General features: G+C 34.1%; 1 protein-coding gene across 1 annotated transcript; it reads left to right on the forward strand.

The window, feature by feature from the left end:
• The first annotated feature begins 16,771 nt into the window (after positions 1-16,771).
• Positions 16,772-17,296, forward strand: LOC141660044 (uncharacterized). The gene has a single exon (XM_074467004.1). The coding sequence runs from the start codon at positions 16,772-16,774 to the stop codon at positions 17,294-17,296; it is 525 nt and encodes a 174-aa protein (XP_074323105.1).
• Positions 17,297-18,482: the final 1,186 nt, after the last annotated feature.

The raw sequence follows: 18,482 nt of genomic DNA on the forward strand, positions 1-18,482 counted from the left end.
GAGATATGAGATGCCTCGGAGACTTAGTGCCAAGCTACAATGGCAATCAAGAAAAATAGAAGAATTGTTTTTATGCAAGAATATGAGAAATTTAATGGCAAGGCTGATGAGTCAATTGCTGACATCTATGATAGATTCCTGACACTGCTGAATGATCTATCATTGGTTGTAAAAGATTTTTTATCAATCAAACAATATTGAAATTTTAAAATAAAGAAAACACTGTGACAAACCTTTTACTTTTGGATATGTTGAAAACTATTGTAATTCGATGTGTTTAAACTTAATTTTTCTTCATTCTTTATTTATTATAAATCTAATTCTTAGAGCGAAATAGACTTTTATTTATGGGATAGAATACATGAGCAAATGGAGATATAGATGGGAAAAAGGTTAGGCATGGGACCTTGTAAGCCCATCCAAGGTACTCCCTACACATGTGCACTTGACTCCGTGTGATCACTCTACAAGGGCATGTATTCCAAGCCGTGTCATCATAGAAGAGAATTGTTTTACAAAAATTATAATTAGAACCGTAGTTTTTCAATCAAAAGCCTTAATTTAAAGGAAAAATAGATAACTTAAGTATTTGTTTAAATTCTTCACAACAAAAACATGAACATGTGCGAGCTTCATTAAAATGCATGAGAGCGCCACTAAAGTTATGTTGTTATTGCTCAATTTTATTATTATTTAGTTTTAGAAATTTTTTGTATTCAACCTTTGTGTTAAAGAGTATAATCATCATGAATTATATTATTAAAATAATATATTCCTCGAGTATTTGTTTCATTTAGTTTATATTTATTTGGAATTGTTTAAAGTTATAATTCGCAAAAGATATCAATTAAATGAGTATCGTATTCTACCCCATTCTACGATATTTTCGGACCTTACAACAAGTAAGTTAAAAAATGTAACTAGTAGTATATTCGCAAAAAAACCATGGTTGAATACATCTACTAGGTTGTTTTTAACATGTGTTCAAATAGACTTCTTTCTTTATTCTCTAATTTGGAAGTTAAGCTCAAATTAAGTAAAGGACTAGGTTCCAAAAAACTAAAAGAGACAAAGTGCATTTAGTAACTGAGATAAAAAATTGGGTAGTTAACTAGTTGAAGTTGCAGTATGCTTAGCTGAATGTAGCTTAGCCAATTATAGCTTAGCCGAATATAGCTTCAGTAGGTTGAGTTTAGCTCTAACCTATTTTAATATGAGTTTGAGTAGTCTAATTTCTTTTAGTCCTTTTAAAAAAACTCAAAAATAAGTGTAGAATTAGCTCAACCAAAACCAAAGAACTTTATTTTTATTCTTTAATATCAAGTTCAAACCACTTAAGGTAAAAATAAGATATAGGCTTTTTGTTTTTAACTAAAATATAGATTTACTGGTCTTCGGTTACTAGTCTAAATAAGTCATAATAGTCTAAATAAGTCATAATCACAACTTTCAGTTCAAGGACTAGGGATATTCAAATATCTTCATGATGAAAATAACCGGAAATATCTCAATATTTACTACACAAAAAAATCAAGAATAAGTGTATCTTCGAGACAGAAGTAGGTAAACTTATATATAAGGGTACAATTGGATAGATCTAACAATAAGAAATACAATAGAAAATTTAAAAAATAATATTTAAAAAAATAACTAATTTACGACCCTTGACCTTGAAAAAGCTCAAGAACCTCAACAATATTTGTAATTATATGGATACACGTATCTAGGATCGAAGTCTATAACACATTAAAATAGTCACCAAAAATTCTTCATGGGTGGGGTTGAAGGGATGCCTTTATTAAGCTCTTAAAGTCAGTAAAACACTCCATAAACTAGGCTCACTAGTGAGCAAATATGTATATTTTAGTAAATTTTGAAGCAAGTGGCCTAGATGCTTTTAATGTGATACAACCAAACAAAACTACTTTGAAAGTATGTAGAAACAGGGTGAAGTGCACAAAGTTAAATTCAAAATTAGGTGTGGGGTAATGGTTCGTTCGCGAAACGCCGTTACTTAAAACGGTCGTTTCTCCTAAACCGTACATCGGATTCAAGCGAACCACATATCAAAACGAAGCTCGTAACATGAACTATCTAATCATGGCAATGGTCAAAACCTAACAGTGAGTTCACGGGTCCTGATGTTAAGAACAAAAACAGTCTAAAGTAAATCGGGCATTACGACGGCTATGTTTACGCAATTTTCAAATTTAAACCATTCCAATCAATTCACAACTCAACCCACAATCACCACTACAACCAAAATCATCCATTCTTTACTACAACAGCCCCAACAACTCAAGATTTCCAATTTATATTACTCTCAATCATGAACTAGAAGCTTATACTTAAGTTCATTAACTAATAATCAAGATTTATCATTCCAAAAATATTACAAAACCAACCAATCTCTAAATTTTCAATAACCATGCTTCTCATGAACTATACAACTCATAATAAGCTCTAAACATGAGTACACACCCATTACACTAACCCATCATCTAAACATTATGAAATCCAAACCAACAAAACTTAAGATTAAGGGTTTGAGAAGTTATACCTTCCTTGGAGAGTGGAGAATCACTTAGGAAGCCTTAAGTAACCCCTAACTATCTCTACTAAGCTTGGATCTTGAAGAAAACATAAGAAAACACAAAGTTAGTTTCTTGAAAACACTATTCACCAAGAACTTTGATGAATTGATTAGCTTAGTAAACCTTGGAATCTTGGCTTCAAACTCATAACGTAACTAAGTCATGAATTATGGAAGCTAAGGAAACAAACTTCTTGATCTTTGAAGGTGTGTAGCTTGAGTTTTGAAAATTTCTCCTTTGCTTTTCATGGAAAAGCCGAGAGCAAAGAATGAGGGGGGAGAAGATGATGTTTTCTTGGTTGCTTTCCCTTTTTGTTTTGTTAATTACCTTTTACCATGGTAAAAAAATGAATGGCTTAAAATCAACCAACAATTCCTTTCCTTTTTGGTCATGCTTATGTCATCCTCTTATGTCATCTTCCCACACTTGTCTTCTTCTTGTTGGTGTGATGACATCATCATCACTAACCTCTTTGATTAACTCCTAATTACTTGGCTAATGATCGCTGATCTGTTATATGGTTCGCTTAACTTTCATTTTCGTTTATCGTTTGAGGGATCATACCCGGGATCTTATTACTTGGGTTCCCTTAACCTTTCTTAATACATTATATTCCTTTTATGATCCTCTCTTATAATCCTTGAATTTAAATCCTTTTAATCATGTTACCTTATACTCAATTCTTTCGGTATCTGGTGGTTTTTTGGGAAAATCAAAGAGTTCGAATTTGGATTTTGACAATCTTTACATACACTTATTTACTTTATGGAGTACTAATACGATCTTAGAATTTCCATAACAATACTCCTATATAGTGTGGTCTGATAATTTTCCTTAATCAGCATTATCAGCAAAAGTTACTATTCATCCGTATTTCAAAAATTTCCAAAAAAATTGGGGTTATTACACCCTCCCCCTCACTTGGTCCTTTCTCCCCCTTTTTGTTATCATCAAGTTGAGTGGAGGAGGAGGTTTGAGCAGCCACCAATTTTTGAAGTAGATCTGTCTGTTGGGCTTGATGAAGGTGAATGGCTGTTAAAGATGCTTCCATGGCTGACATTCTTGTGTCCAAGGCATCTATCTTGTTTGCAAGATCAGAATTTTTCCTTAATTGCCTCTTGATGTCAAGCATTGTAGCTTCTAGAAGTTTATAATCTAGCTTGTCTGAAATGGCCTTCTTCATCTCCTCAATATCACCCTTCATGGTGTTTACATCCCTAGCATGCTGGAAGCCCTGGATTTGTTGAAGTTGCAGAGAGGCTAGATGTGCCTGAAGGAGCTTCTTGATGCTGGCATTAGTAGTGGTTTGAAGAGCAGTATTTGTCTGATTGATTAGTTGAATTAGGGTGGTCTTGAAGTAGTGCTCATCACAGTGCTTTGAGAATGCCCATGATGGCATACCTGATCTTGAACTTGAGCCTACTTCTCCCCCTATGTCCATTGCCTCATCTTCACTATCCCCACTCCCATCACCAAAGAAATTAGCTGAACCACCAGTCTCATAGTCCACATCACCAGCTATAGAAGGCAAAGCTGTGATGGCATCCTTGGCTCTTAGCATAGACTGTGTGGTATGCACCAAATTCAGCATCCTTTCTGCATTGTCATTGCCATGTTCAGGTAGAAGTTGATAAGATGGAACAGGGTGAGTAAATGCCTCAGCATCAAGGGAAGTGGAATCTATAACAGCTTTAGGATGTTGAGATAGTTCTTCCCTATCTGCATCCTAGACATTCATTGAGTCACTAGCAATGACATCCATCCTTATAGCTCCAGTACCTGCATTTCTCTCGTTTTCTCTCTTTTGTTGCATCAGGGTCTCACCCTGGCTCTCCACCCTCACACCCTCACTTTCACCTACTAAGGTGAGAATCCTCTCACTCTCTTTTGCCAATCCTAAAGAAATGGATTGCATAGTTTTACTCATTTCCTCTCCTTTTTCCTGGAAGCAACCCAAACTCTCACTCAAAACAATCTTCTCTCTCAATCCTAAGAGTGACTGTACAACCACTAAATCTTCTGCACTTGAAATAAATGAAGTTTGAAGCTGTGCAGAGATACTCGACGGATGAGTGATATCCATCGAGTGAGTGATTTTGCTATCCGGCGGATAACTGCTGTTAAGCTTATCCGTCGGGATACAATCACTACTCGACGGATGAGCAATATCCATCGAGAGAGTAGAAATGAATTAACTGGGAATAGAAACTATTGTTGACTCTGTGCTAATTGAAGATATTTTGGGCACAGATGATACAACAGTTCCTGAAAGAATTGACAAGTGAGCCAACAAATTATCTAAAAGATGATGCTCACTTGCACTATATTTTGGCTTCCCCAACAGAGTTAAAGAAGGGGAATCAGGAATTGATGTGTTTATCATATCCACATCCAGAGAATTTGTTGGTGAGTTTGGTGTTTGAGGTGCTTCTATAACTAGAGATTTTGGCTGTAACTCCATATTTATTGAGCCACATCAAACTGAATTTGTGAATGTGCAGTGACTGTTCTGTTGCACCAGTTTGCACTGTGTGTGAACCCTGTGCATCCCCAAGGGTTTTAGACTTCTTCTTTCTGGCATAAGTTTGGGGTGAGCTTGTGTCCCTAACCCTCTTGGCCTGTGCTCTTGGTTGAGAGCTTTGTTGAATAACTATATCCTTTTGGAAGGATGCAGCTAGAAATGAGCTTTTATCCTTTTTAAGCACTGCAATTTGTTGGGAAACTGCAGTGTGGCTAGGCTGGGATCCACTCAACTCTCCAACCTTATTCTTTGGGTTTCTTTTATGTTCACCCCTTCCCTCACCTATCTTGCCCTCCTTCACACTCCCCTCTTTGGTTTTAGTGGATTTTTCAACTGGCATCTTTTGGAAGATACCAGAGGGGGCTTTCTTTGATTTGGGTTTGAAAATTTTTGCAGTTGTGGTAGCTTGGGTACGCAACTGTTGGGTCATTGACACAGTTGCCATAGCCACACTAGAACTCAAAGAAATTGTTGAGGTTAGAATAGTTGTAGGGATAGATGAACTTACCTCACTTACCTGAGGTGCTTGCATTACAGGAAAATAGAACAATGGCACATCCTTGTGATTATTGGCCCTGTTCAAATCTGTAATGAGCCTTCTCTCTTGAACCCAACAATCTAGTTTGTTGTTAGGGTTCTCAAGCACAATCTCTTCACAGAGGTGGTTAGCTAACATCATAAAGAATCTAGCATAATACACATTTTTACCTCTTTTATTTAATTCTCCTAAATTAAAGCCTAACTCAAACAAGACAAGATCACTGAAATTATAGAATTTATCAGTAACTAGCATGTAAAGCATGTTAAGCATGGATATATTGACTAAATCAAAATTACTGATTTTTCCCTGAAAAGACCTTTGTCACAACATCACACATAAAACTCCATTCTTTCCTAAGACCCATTCTCCTAATGTCACTTAACTTAGAAGTAGAAAGAGCATAGTTCATGGAATTAAGCATATTGATTATATCAGTGTCAGTGTGTGGTGAGGTCACAGTGTTATCAGGAATCTTGAAACATGCTTTTATAACATCACTATTGATACATAATTCTTTACCTTTAATGGTGAGTGTGATGGTCTTATCTGTAGAGTTGTAGGTAGCAGTTGTCCACATCTCTTCAACAACTTCACAGAAGATTGGGGGTGATTCCAGCATGGCATAGCCAAGTTTGCAATTTCTCACAAAGTCCATCATCTTGTGATAGTCACCAGATTGCTGAATACCCTTGTTAACCAGTACAGTTAAATTGTTCTTCTCATAAATGAACCTAGTTTGAGACATAATCTTTACAACATGTGCCATTGTTAGAGAATAAGAGCTTGAAGAGAAAGAGAGTAAGTGCTTTGAGAGAGAATGAAATTAGAGCAGTTGAATTGAGAGTGATAAAAGAAAATCAATTGAAATGAAATAAGCTTTTATACTATCTCAAAAATAACTGTTAAAAAAAATAAAGTAAAATAAATTAACCAATAGAAATTGCCAAAAATAGCCGTTTAAAAATAAACTTTAAAAATTCCACTCATTATCCATCGTGTTATGCTTACAAACTGTAAGTATACTCGATGGATAATGTACAGGGAATTAACGACTGAGATTAAGACAATTCGACGGATGAGGATAAACTGTTATCCGTCGAGTCATAAAATATTCCGGAAAAATAATTGATTTTTATTAGCAAATAGTATACTGACAGATGATCAAACTCGATGGATAAAGATCATCCGTCGAGATGTAAATTTTGACTTAGCCAAAATTTCATCCAAGACTGAAAAATCAATTAAATCTCTGGTTGCATTTCAACTTGCAAATGAACTCATATAGATTTAAGAATAATTAAGCATACCTAACTCACTTACCAACCTTGAAAAAGTGGATTCATCTAGTGGCTTGGTAAAGATATCTACAAGCTGCTTCTCAATTGGAACAAAATATAGCTCTACAGTACCATTCATTATATGTTCCCTTATGAAGTGGTACTTGATATCTATGTGCTTTGTCCTTGAGTGTTGTACTGGATTTTCAGTGATGGCAATTGCACTTGTGTTATCACAGAAAATAGGAATCCTCTCAACTTACAAACCATAATCTAGCAATTGATTTTTCATCCATAATATCTGTGCACAACAACTACCAGCAGCAATATATTCAGCTTCAACTGTAGAAGTAGAAACTGAATTTTGTTTTTTACTGAACCAGGAACCAGGACACAAGCTTGTTTCCTAGAAATTGACAGGTTCCTGTTGTACTTTTTCTATCAATTCTACAACATGCATAATCTGCTTATGAATAACCAGTTAGATCAAAACCAGAATCTCTAGGGTACCAAATGCCAAGTTTTGGTGTTCCCTTGAGATATCTGAAAATTCTCTTTATAGCTTTAAGTGAGATTCTCTAGGATCAGCCTGAAATCTAGCACATAAACATGTAGCAAACATTATATCTGACCTACTAGCTGTTATGTACAAAAGTGAGCCAACCATGCCCCTATAACTTGAAAAATCCACAGACTTTTCAGTAGTATTTAATTCAAGCTTAGTTGCAGTGGCCATGTGAGTTTTTGCAGATGTGCAATCCATTAGATCAAACTTCTTTAAAAGATCAAAAATGTATTTAGTTTGACTAATGAATATTCCATCACTAACTTGCTTAACTTGTAAACCAAGAAAGTAAGTCATTTCTTCCATCATACTCATTTCATACTTAATTTGCATCAATTTGGCAAACTTTTTGCAAAGTTTCTCATCTGTAGAGCCAAAAATAATATCATCTACATAAATTTGAACAAGTATACTTGAACCATTAACATTTCTGAAAAATAAAGTTTTATCTACAGTACCTCTTGTGAAGTGATTTTCCAAAAGGAACTTTGATAAAGTGTCATACCAGGCTCTAGGTGCTTGCTTCAGTCCATAAAGTGCTTTCAGAAGAAAATAGACATGTTCTGGAAAATTTGGATCTTCAAAACCAGGAGGTTGACTGACATAGACTTCCTCCTCCAAATCTCCATTCAGAAAGGCACTTTTGACATCCATTTGATAGACCTTGAAATTGGCATGGGCTGCATAGGCTAAGAAAATTCTGATGGCTTCAAGTCTTGCAACAGGTGCAAATGTTTCATCAAAATCTATTCCCTCTTGTTGAAAATAGCCCTTAGCAACCAATCTAGCTTTGTTCCTGACTACTATGCCATTTTCATCCATCTTGTTTCTGAATTCTGATTTGGTGTCTATTGGATTCTTTCCTTTAGGCTAGGGCACCAGCTTCCATACTTTATTCCTTTCAAATTGGTTTAGCTCCTCCTGCATAGCTAAAATCCAATCAGGGTCCAACAAAGCTTCTTCTACCTTCTTTGGCTCTTCCTCGGAAAGAAAGCTACTGTATAGACATTCTTCTTGAGTTGCTCTCTTTTTTAAACTCTAGAAGAAACATCACCAATAATAAGCTCAAAGGGGTGATCTTTTGTCCATTTTCCTTGTTGAGGTAGATTAGCTCTAGATGAAGTGGCCTCATTGTTATCTTGATGTGTGATTGAGTTTTGATTGTTAGAAACTCCCCCTGAATTTGTGGAACTTTGATTTGAGAAAGGGGAACTTTCTACAGGTGATCTATCTTGATTTTCAGCTTTTCTTGATAACCCGACGGATGGTGAGTTTTGAGTATCGACGGATGAGGCTGGTTGTCTCCCGACGGATAACGCAGATTGCCTCCCGACGGATGAAGCATTATGCAACTCGACAGATGTTGAGTTTTGTGCTTCATTTGAAGTAGAGATTTATGCATTATCCTAGATACTGTTTCTTGATCACTTTCATCATCACTGTCATCACTAACCATATCCGCATCATCAAATTTGAGGCTCTCATGGTAATCTCCATCTTGCAGTCCTTCAATCTTTTTATCATCAAACACAACATGTATTGATTCCACAAAAATGTTGGTTCTTAGATTGTAGACTCTATATGCTTCATCTGCTTTAGCATCAAACTTACCATTTTGATCAGTTTGATTTCTCAGAATATAGCACTTGCACCCAAAGACATGAAGAAAATTTAGAGTTGGCTTCTTATTCTTGAACAATTGATATGGAGTCATGCATCTTGCTTGATTAACCAGAGAAATATTTTCAGTGTAGCATGCAGTATTAACAGCTTCAGCCCAGAAATATGTTAGCAGTTTAGATTCTTCAAGCATTGTTCTTGGAGCTTCAATAAGTGATCTGTTCTTCCTTTCCACTACTCCATTCTGTTGTGGAGTCCTTGCTGCTGAAAATTCATGCAAAATTCGATTTTCCTCACAAAATGCTCTCATAACGGAATTCTTGAACTCAGTTGCATTGTCACTCCTGATTCTTCTAACCTTGAAATCAGGATGATTATTGACTTGCCTTATGTGATTGATGATGATTTCACTAGCCTCATCTTCAGACTTTAGGAAATATATCCAAGAGAACTTTTAGAAATCATCTACAATTACTAGGAAAAATATTTCTCTTGAGATAGACAACACATTGACTGGTCCAAACAAATCCATGTGTAGCAGTGGCAAAGGTTCTTTAATTGTTGAATCAAGTTTCTTCCTGAATGATGCTTTAATCTGCTTCCCTTTTTGGCAGGCATCACACAGTCCATCCTTAGAAAACTCCACTAGAGGAATACCTCTAACTAGTTCTTTCTTTAGTAGCTCATTCATGGTCTTGAAGTTTAAGTGGGATAGCTTCTTGTGCCATAGCCAACTTTCATCCTGACTTGCTTTACTGGGAAGACAAGTAACAGATTCTGCATTAGATGAGTTAAAATCAGCTAGGTACACATTTCCTTTTCTCACACTAGTGAGAACCACTTTGTTGCTTCTTTTATTAGTCACAACACAGGCTTCTGAGTTGAAGGTTACTGAGTTGCCTTTATCACAAAGCTGGCTGATACTCAACAAATTGTGTTTGAGACCATCCACTAAGGCAACCTCCTCAATGATGACATTGTCCTTTGAAATCAAGCCATATCCCACAGTATAACCCTTCCTGTCATCTCCAAAAGTAATACATGGGCCAACTCTCTCCTTAAACTCTATGAGCAGGGTAGAATCACCAGTCATGTGTCTTGAACAACCACTATCCAATTACCAAAGATTCTTTCTGTTTCCCTGCACACATCAAAATCAAATCAAGTTGATTTTGGTACCCAAGTTTCCTTGGGTCCTGCCTTGTTAGCTTTCTTTTTCTGTTTCTTGGGCTTTATCTTATTTGACTTGGGGATATCAGATTCATCCTTGGTCATTTAAGTTGGGCCTTTGAAACCATTCATTGTAACAGAATTATCATGCATATTATAATTAACAGGGAATGGCATGCTATTAGTAAACATGTCATTCCAGTATGGCGTGCTAAATGGCATTTGTGGCATACTAAATGCAGCATAATAAGGATTATGTGCAAATGGTATGTTAGCAAACTGTGCATTAATATTTTGTGTAGACATAGCATTCATAGGCATGGGAGGCATGACATTCATGTTAGGAAATTGAGGTGGCACAGACATGGAAGTAGGCATTGCAAATTTGCAATTAACAGACAAATGATTTACACTACCACACTTGACACAGATTTTTCTAGGAGCATATTTATCAGGTGTGTAGTTATTGTGTTTATTAATCCCTACTTTACCATTTCTATTGTTTTTCTTTTTAGTCTCTGTTTTTACCTCAATCTTTTCAAGTCTGTCACTTAACTGTATGGCAGTCAAGTGACCAATATTAGCCTTTTTCCCTTTCTTAACTTGACTCGACTCTCCTGAAACAAAGTTCTTGGAAACAGACCCATACTTCTCATTCAGCATAAGAAGTTAATTCCTCCTTGGCAATTTTACACTCAATTCTTAAATTTTCAAAATCAATGAACTGAGACTCAAGCACATTATTTCTCTCACTCAAAAATAAATTGTTTTCTTTGATTTTAGCATTTTCTTTAGTAAGAGACTTAAGTGTAACACGCAAATGATATAACTCTGTAGACATGTCATTTATGGCATCATTACACTCAACTTTAGATAAATGTGCAAGGTTTGTAGTAATTACCGAATTACTTGAAGAACTTGTTTCTGTCTCATCAAACTTGGCCATTAGAGCTAGATTAACATAGCTGACATCTTCATCTTCATCCAGACCATCTGCTGCCCAGTCATTTTCTTGTGTTATAAAAGCCCTTTCCTTTTGTTTGAGCAGTTCAAAGTATTTTTGCTTATAATCCACAGGCTCAAACTTTTTCTTACTGGAATCTGACTTCCTACACTCACTGGCAAAATGCCCTGCCAAGCCACATTTGAAATATTTGAATTTTGATTTATCCACCATGTTTCTATTTGTCTTGGCTGCTCTAAAGTTCTTCTTGAACTTGAGCTTGGCAAATCTCCTGGAAAGAAATGCTAGGTGTTCATCAATGTCCTCCATGTCAACTTGGCTCAAAGAATCTTCATTTTCAGCTGCAAGCCCCTTGCCCTTGCTATCACAGACCCTTGAAGTTGACTCAACAACTTCCATCTTCACTTCCTTCTCTTTTTCCAACTCAACAACTAGTGCAATGGATCCTCCTTTCTTCTTTCCTCTCTCCATCCTCTCATCTTGCTCTATTTCAAGCTCATAAGTTTTCAGGATGCCATACAGTCTCTCCAAAGTAAACTCCTTATAATCTTGTGAGTTTCTTAATGAGACTGTCATTGGTTTCCATTCCTTTGGAAGAGATCTAAGGAATTTCAGATTGGAGTCTTTTGTCTGATAGACCCTTCCATGCAATTTTAGAGCATTTAGTAGTTTTTGAAACCTACTAAAAATGTCAGTGAGAGACTCACTTTCTTCATTATAAAAATGCTTATATTGCTGAATCAAGAGCTACATCTTATTTTCTCTAACTTGCTTAGTGCCATCACAGATGATCTGTATTGTATCCCAAATATCCTTGGTAGTTTTGCAGTTGATAATGTTGTCAAACATATCTCCATCAACTCCATTAAACAGGATATTCATGGCCTTTTTATCCTTCCTGACTTGTTCAATGTCTGGATCATACCATTCATGCCTTGGCTTGGGGACTGATGGCTCGTTTCCTGTTGTAGCTCTCATTGGAACATGAGGGCCTCTTTCTATGCAGTCAACATAGGCCTCATCTTGAGAAAGCAAATGAAGATGCATCTTTACCTTCCAATGGTGGAAATTATCTTTATCCAGAAAAGGGATCTTGACTCCAATATCCTTCTTGTTCATCTTGCTGTATTATTTTGATCTTTAAACTCTTTGTAAGTTAAGAGCTTGCTCTGATACCAATTATTAGTCCCTTAACAATATAACAAGAATTACAGAAGGGGGGTTGAATAGAATTCTTGAAACTTTTTCTTGAGATAAAAATATTCTCACTCGAATATATATATAATTGTGAATTGATTAGCACAATGCAGAATAGTTACTTAAATGAATCAAAACACAAATAATTAAAAACAAAAGTCTTTAAAAACTTTCTGTTGGATTTGAATGATTCCACCAAAGATATATATTAGATATCGAGAGAACTCTGTGTGCAAAATGCTCACAGCTGCTTACAACACTTGAACAACTAAGAATACAGAGAAATGCTAAGGATTCTGCTTACAAATGTTTCTCTGCTTGTTTCTCAGATTCGATTATTCCTTAGTTGCTACTTCTTGGTTTATATATATCACCAAGATTACAAAGTAATGAGACAGGATAATAAAACAAAAACTATATAGTCTATTACAATGCTACTTCATTACTCTATTCCAGCATCTTTGAATATCTTCATAATAGCATGGAAATGGCAATACTTCTTTGTTCTCGAAAACCCAGTTGAATAGGCTACCACATTCCATTTGCATCCACTCGACGCATGTGACCGTGTTGTCACTGTCAACAGATATTTGAATTCTTTATCCGTCAAATTCATGATCATCCGTCGAGATATTGATCATCCGTCGGGTTTTTGATCATCCGTCAAATTCATTGTTTGTTCATCCGTCGGGTAGCAATCAGGCACTTGACTTCATTTGGAGATTAAAAGGCATTGAAGGAATTAATATCTTCAAAATATCTTGTCAATACACAAACTTTGCGTTGAAATTATGCCTAAACATCGATCAAGAAAATGGCGAGGTTGCCACATTGAATAAAACTTTTTGTGATCAATCAAACAATATTAAAATTTTAAAATAAAGAAAACACTGTGACAAACCTTTTACTTTTGGATATGTTGAAAACTATTGTAATTCGATGTGTTTAAACTTAATTTTTTTTTATTCTTTATTTATTATTAATCTAATTCTCAGAGCGAAATAGACTTTTATTTATGGGATAGAATACATGAGCAAATGGACATATAGATGGGAAAAAGGTTAGGCATGGGACCATGTAAGCCCATCCAAGGTACTCCCTACACATGTGCACTTGACTCCGTCTGATCACTCTACAAGGGCATGTATTCCAAGCCGTGTCATCAGGGAAGAGAATTGTTTTACAAAAATTATAATTAGAACCGTAGTTTATCTATCAAAAGCCTTAATTTAAAGGAAAAATAGATAACTTAAGTATTTATTTAAATTCTTCACAACAAAAACACGAACATGTGCGAGCTTCATTAAAATGCATGAGAGCACCACTAAAGTTATGTTGTTATTGCTCAATTTTATTATTATTTAGTTTTAGAAATTTTTTGTATTCAACCATTGTGTTAAAGAGTATAATCATCATGAATTATATTATTAAAATAATATATTCCTCGAGTATTTGTTTCATTTAGTTTATATTTATTTGGAGTTGTATAAAGTTATAATTCGCAAAAGATATCAATTAAATGAGTATCGTATTCTACCCCATTCTACGATATTTTCGGACCTTACAACAAGTAAGTTAAAGAATGTAACTAGTAGTATATTCGCAAAAAAACCATGGTTGAATACATCTACTAAGTTGTTTTTGACATGTGTTCAAATAGTCTTCTTTCTTTATGCTCTAATTTGGAAGTTAAGCTCAAATTAAGTAAAGGACTAGGTTCCAAAAAACTAAAAGAGACAAAGTGCATTTAGTAACTGAGATAAAAAATTGGGTAGTTAACTAGTTGAAGTTGCAGTATGCTTAGTTGAATATAGCTTACCCGAATATAGCTTAGCCGGATATAGCTTCAGTAGGTTGAGTTTAGCTCTAACCTATTTTAATATGAGTTTGAGTAGTCTAATTTCTTTTAGTCCTTTTAAAAAAACTCAAAAATAATTGTAGAATTAGCTCAACCAAAACCAAAGAAATTTATTTTTATTCTTTAATATCAAGTTCAAACCACTTAAGGTAAAAATAAGATATAGGCTTTTTGTTTTTAACTAAAATATAGATTTACTGGTCTTCGGGTACTAGTCTAACTAAGTCATAATAGTCTAAATAAGTCATAATCGCAAATTTGAGTTCAAGGACTAGGGATATTCAAATATCTTCATGAAGAAAATAACCGGAAATATCTCAATATTTACTACACAAAAAAATCAAGAATAAATGTATCTTCGAAACAAAAGTAGGTAAACTTACATATAAGGGTACAATTGGATAGATCTAACAATAAGAAATACAATAGAAAATTTTAAAAATAATATTTAAAAAAATAACTAATTTACGACCCTTACCTTGAAAAAGCTCAAGAACCTCAAAAATATTTGTAATTATATGGATACACGTATCTATGATTGAAGTCTATAACACATTAAAATAGTCACGAAAAATTCTTCGTGGGTGGGGTTGAAGGGATGCCTTTATTAAGCTCTTAAAGTCCGTAAAACACTCCATAAACTAGGCTCACTGGTGACCAAATATGTATATTTTAGTAAATTTTGAAGCAAGTGGCCTAGATGCTTTTAATGTGATACAACGAAACAAAACTACTTTGAAAGTATGTAGAAACAGGGTGAAGTGCACAAAGTTAAATTCAAAATTAGGCCAACACACTTGAAATTGAGGAGAAATTAAGCACTAAAACCATAAAACACAAAATTAAATTATGTTTAATCACAAAAAATGTTTAGAGGCGAAATCGAATTACTCTTTTTAAAACAAAGTATCAAAAGCTAAATTTTTTAAACAAAAGAAACACTACTACGTAGTTAGTTACTTTGATGCAATTTATTCATATCAAATTCAATATAATACTATTAAAATAAACTAGGATTAAACTCTCATTTTTTTATTATTTAATTTGTTTTACATAATTCTCTAATCAAAATAAATAAATACAATTGACTGGTCAGGATAAATATTTTTGGAAAGAAAGCCGCCACAATGTATTGGGACATGACAACCAAGATAACAATAGTTGTTGGTTTTGATTTTGGACACGTATGTTTAGATGGATGGTAAATATAGTTTTATAATATTTTTTGAATATATTTTTTGACTAAAGGTTTTAATATTAAAATTTAATATACAAAAATAGAGTTTGCCAAAAAAATTATATATTTATATGGTCAGTGCATTACAACGAAAGATAAATATTTAAAATGTATATGAATACCCGAATAAGTGAATAAATTCACGCTCAACATTAGGCCTAAATCCTCGAAATGGGGTGAAAATTAACTCAAAAGTAAATGATTAAGGACTATTTTCCTTGTAATTAATTAAGTCATGAAAAAGTTTTAAGGTTAAATCAAATCATTTTTTTACTCAAAAGTAAATGATTAAGGACTATTTTACTTTTGAAAAGAAATTTCGGACCAAATTTGAATAATGTAATATTGTAATAAGCTATATTTTATTTATAATTTTTTTCATTCATCCTTAATTTTTAACATAATTTCCATATAAAAACAAATAAAATACAATTATGACAAAAGGGTCACGCTAGGATGTTTTTTAATGGTCTCAGGGGTAAAATATATTTCTTGAGGCTATTGATTATGCATATGTTAACATCATTAAAACAGGACCTCCCTATCGTGTGAAGTATGTGTCCATGACACCAGATGTTCCTGAACACTATACCAGGAAAGAAAAATCAGAATGGTGGAATCTGAGAAAGCTTCAATGCTTAGAAATGCAAAAGTCACAAATATTCTGCACAATAATTTGGACAATATGATGTACAGGATGATTGCCTGCCAGACTGCAAAAGAGATATGGGATGCGTTCGAGACTTAGTGCCAAGCTACAATGGCAATAAAGAAAAACAGAAGAATTGTTTTTGTGCAAGAATATGAGAAATTTAATGCTAAGGCTGATGAGTCAATTACTCACATCTATGATAGATTCCTGACACTGCTGAATGATCTATTATTGGTTGTAAAAGATTATGGAAGAGAAGACTCAAACAGCAAGTTTCAAAGAGCTCTTCGTGAAGATTGGGATACTCAAGCCTCTATAATCAGACATTAGTATTACCTTGATTTACTGACACAGGATGAAGTTTATAGAATGCTAAAAATCCATTACTTAGAAATATAAAAAAATACAATGTTAAAAAATGTATTCTTATTCTTGTTTTTCTTGATCAGTGCTCAAATATGTTACATTCATATCCTAACATTTTGATAATAAATAGAATCTCTCCTGCTCATCCTCTTCACAACAAAACAAAGTTGTAAAAGCAAATTCTCCTCAAATTCCCTAGCAAGACTGAAATGCCTACATCTACTATTACCACTGACTGCCAGTTTTGTGGCAACAGATTAAAGTGGTTCAAGCACCACATCCTGCACTTGGGAACCAACAAAACCGTTTGCGCAGATTGCGTTATCTATCTCCATGCTCCTTCCTTGTGTCCAGTTTGTTTTACCGTTCATGAAAATCCAGAGAAGCTTATCACTTCAAATGTTGTGGTGTCTTGCGTGAGATGCTACTTATCTTCTCACGTAAATTGTATTGGTTCTCACCCCCATGCTCCTTATCTTTGTGTCATGTGTTTAAACGACAATTGGCCTTTCCTAGTTCTTGGTGATTCCAATGGAGGAAAGACAGTAGATAAGAATGCTGCCAAAATTTTCCTTGCTGCTTGCAAAATTTCAGCAGGTAGCATGAACAAGGCGGCTGTGACTGCCAAAATGGAGATGGAGGCTAGGGCCAAAGAGGCCATTGATGCCAGAGAATTGGCTCTAAAAGCCATTGAACACGTGGAGCATCTTAGAAGAAATAGTGCTAGTACATAAACAATAATAATATGATAAAGGGAATATGAAATTTATATTTCAATTTTTTATTTTCTCAAAGCAATATACAAGTTTGATTTCTTATTATTTTAGTGTACCAAGTAAGAATTTTTTAAATTTATTGAGTTATATGTTGTGTGGTTAATTAGGAATTGTGTCTATTAGTGGTAAGCAAAATTAAGAATTTATATTATGTAATTTTAATACATTATATTAGTTAGAGGTGCACTTTTCTCAATATGTGATCACTCTACAAGTGCATGCAACCCAAGCTATGTCATGAGAGACAAGAATTAATTTACAAAACTCACAATTAGCTACATAATTAATCTATCAAAGGCCTCAACTTAAAACCTAAATAGATCACCTCTATTGGTTTATCTTCTTCATTACAAAAACACGAACACATGAGAGCTTCATTAAAGGAAAATGGTTATTGCTCATTTGTATAGTTATTTGGCATAAGAAATTGCATTGGTTTTAAAGTGTAGTATACTCGAGGATTATATTAATACTAGAATTTATTTGTCGAATATTTGTTCTGTTTTATTTGCTTAGACTTCTAGTTGTACAATTTTGAGTTCAAGGACTTAAAATAACGATATACAAGTATCTTTATCAAAAATAACTTTCAATATCTCAATATACACTACACAGATAAATGGAGAACAAGTGTAAATGGAGAACAAGTGTATCTTTTAGATAAAAGTAAGTAAATTTACATATAAGTGTTTAAAAAAGATAGCTAATTGGAGGGATACAAGTATCTAGAATCGAAATCAAAAACATATTAAAATAGTCCCCTAAAAATCTACTAGGAAGGGGTTCAAGGAGTAAAACACTTCATAAACTAGGCCTGGACAAGCCTATTAATAGATGTTGATAAAATGTGGGTATTTTTTAAAATTTTGAAAACCAAGTTTCCCAAATGCTTTAAAAATGATGAATAATTTGAAAGGTATGTGTTTCTCAAGTGGCACACATGCTTGAAAATTTAGCACAAAAATCTTCAAACTGAAAGTAAATTAAGTTCAATCACAAAAATGTTTAGAGACCAAATAGATTTGACTTTTTTTATTTACCTAATAATCAAAAGCAGAAATTTTTGAAATAAAAGATGCACTACTAGAGACTTTTTACTTTTAGAAAACTTTTTCTGACTATATTCAATATTATAACTTTGGAA

This window comes from Apium graveolens, chromosome 5 (assembly GCF_009905375.1).
Source record: "Apium graveolens cultivar Ventura chromosome 5, ASM990537v1, whole genome shotgun sequence".
NCBI lineage: Eukaryota > Viridiplantae > Streptophyta > Magnoliopsida > Apiales > Apiaceae > Apium > Apium graveolens.

Bases quoted from the DNA above. Each gene is read 5' to 3' on its own strand.
- LOC141660044 (XM_074467004.1), top strand. From the start codon at position 16,772: ATGCCTACATCTACTATTACCACTGACTGCCAGTTTTGTGGCAACAGA.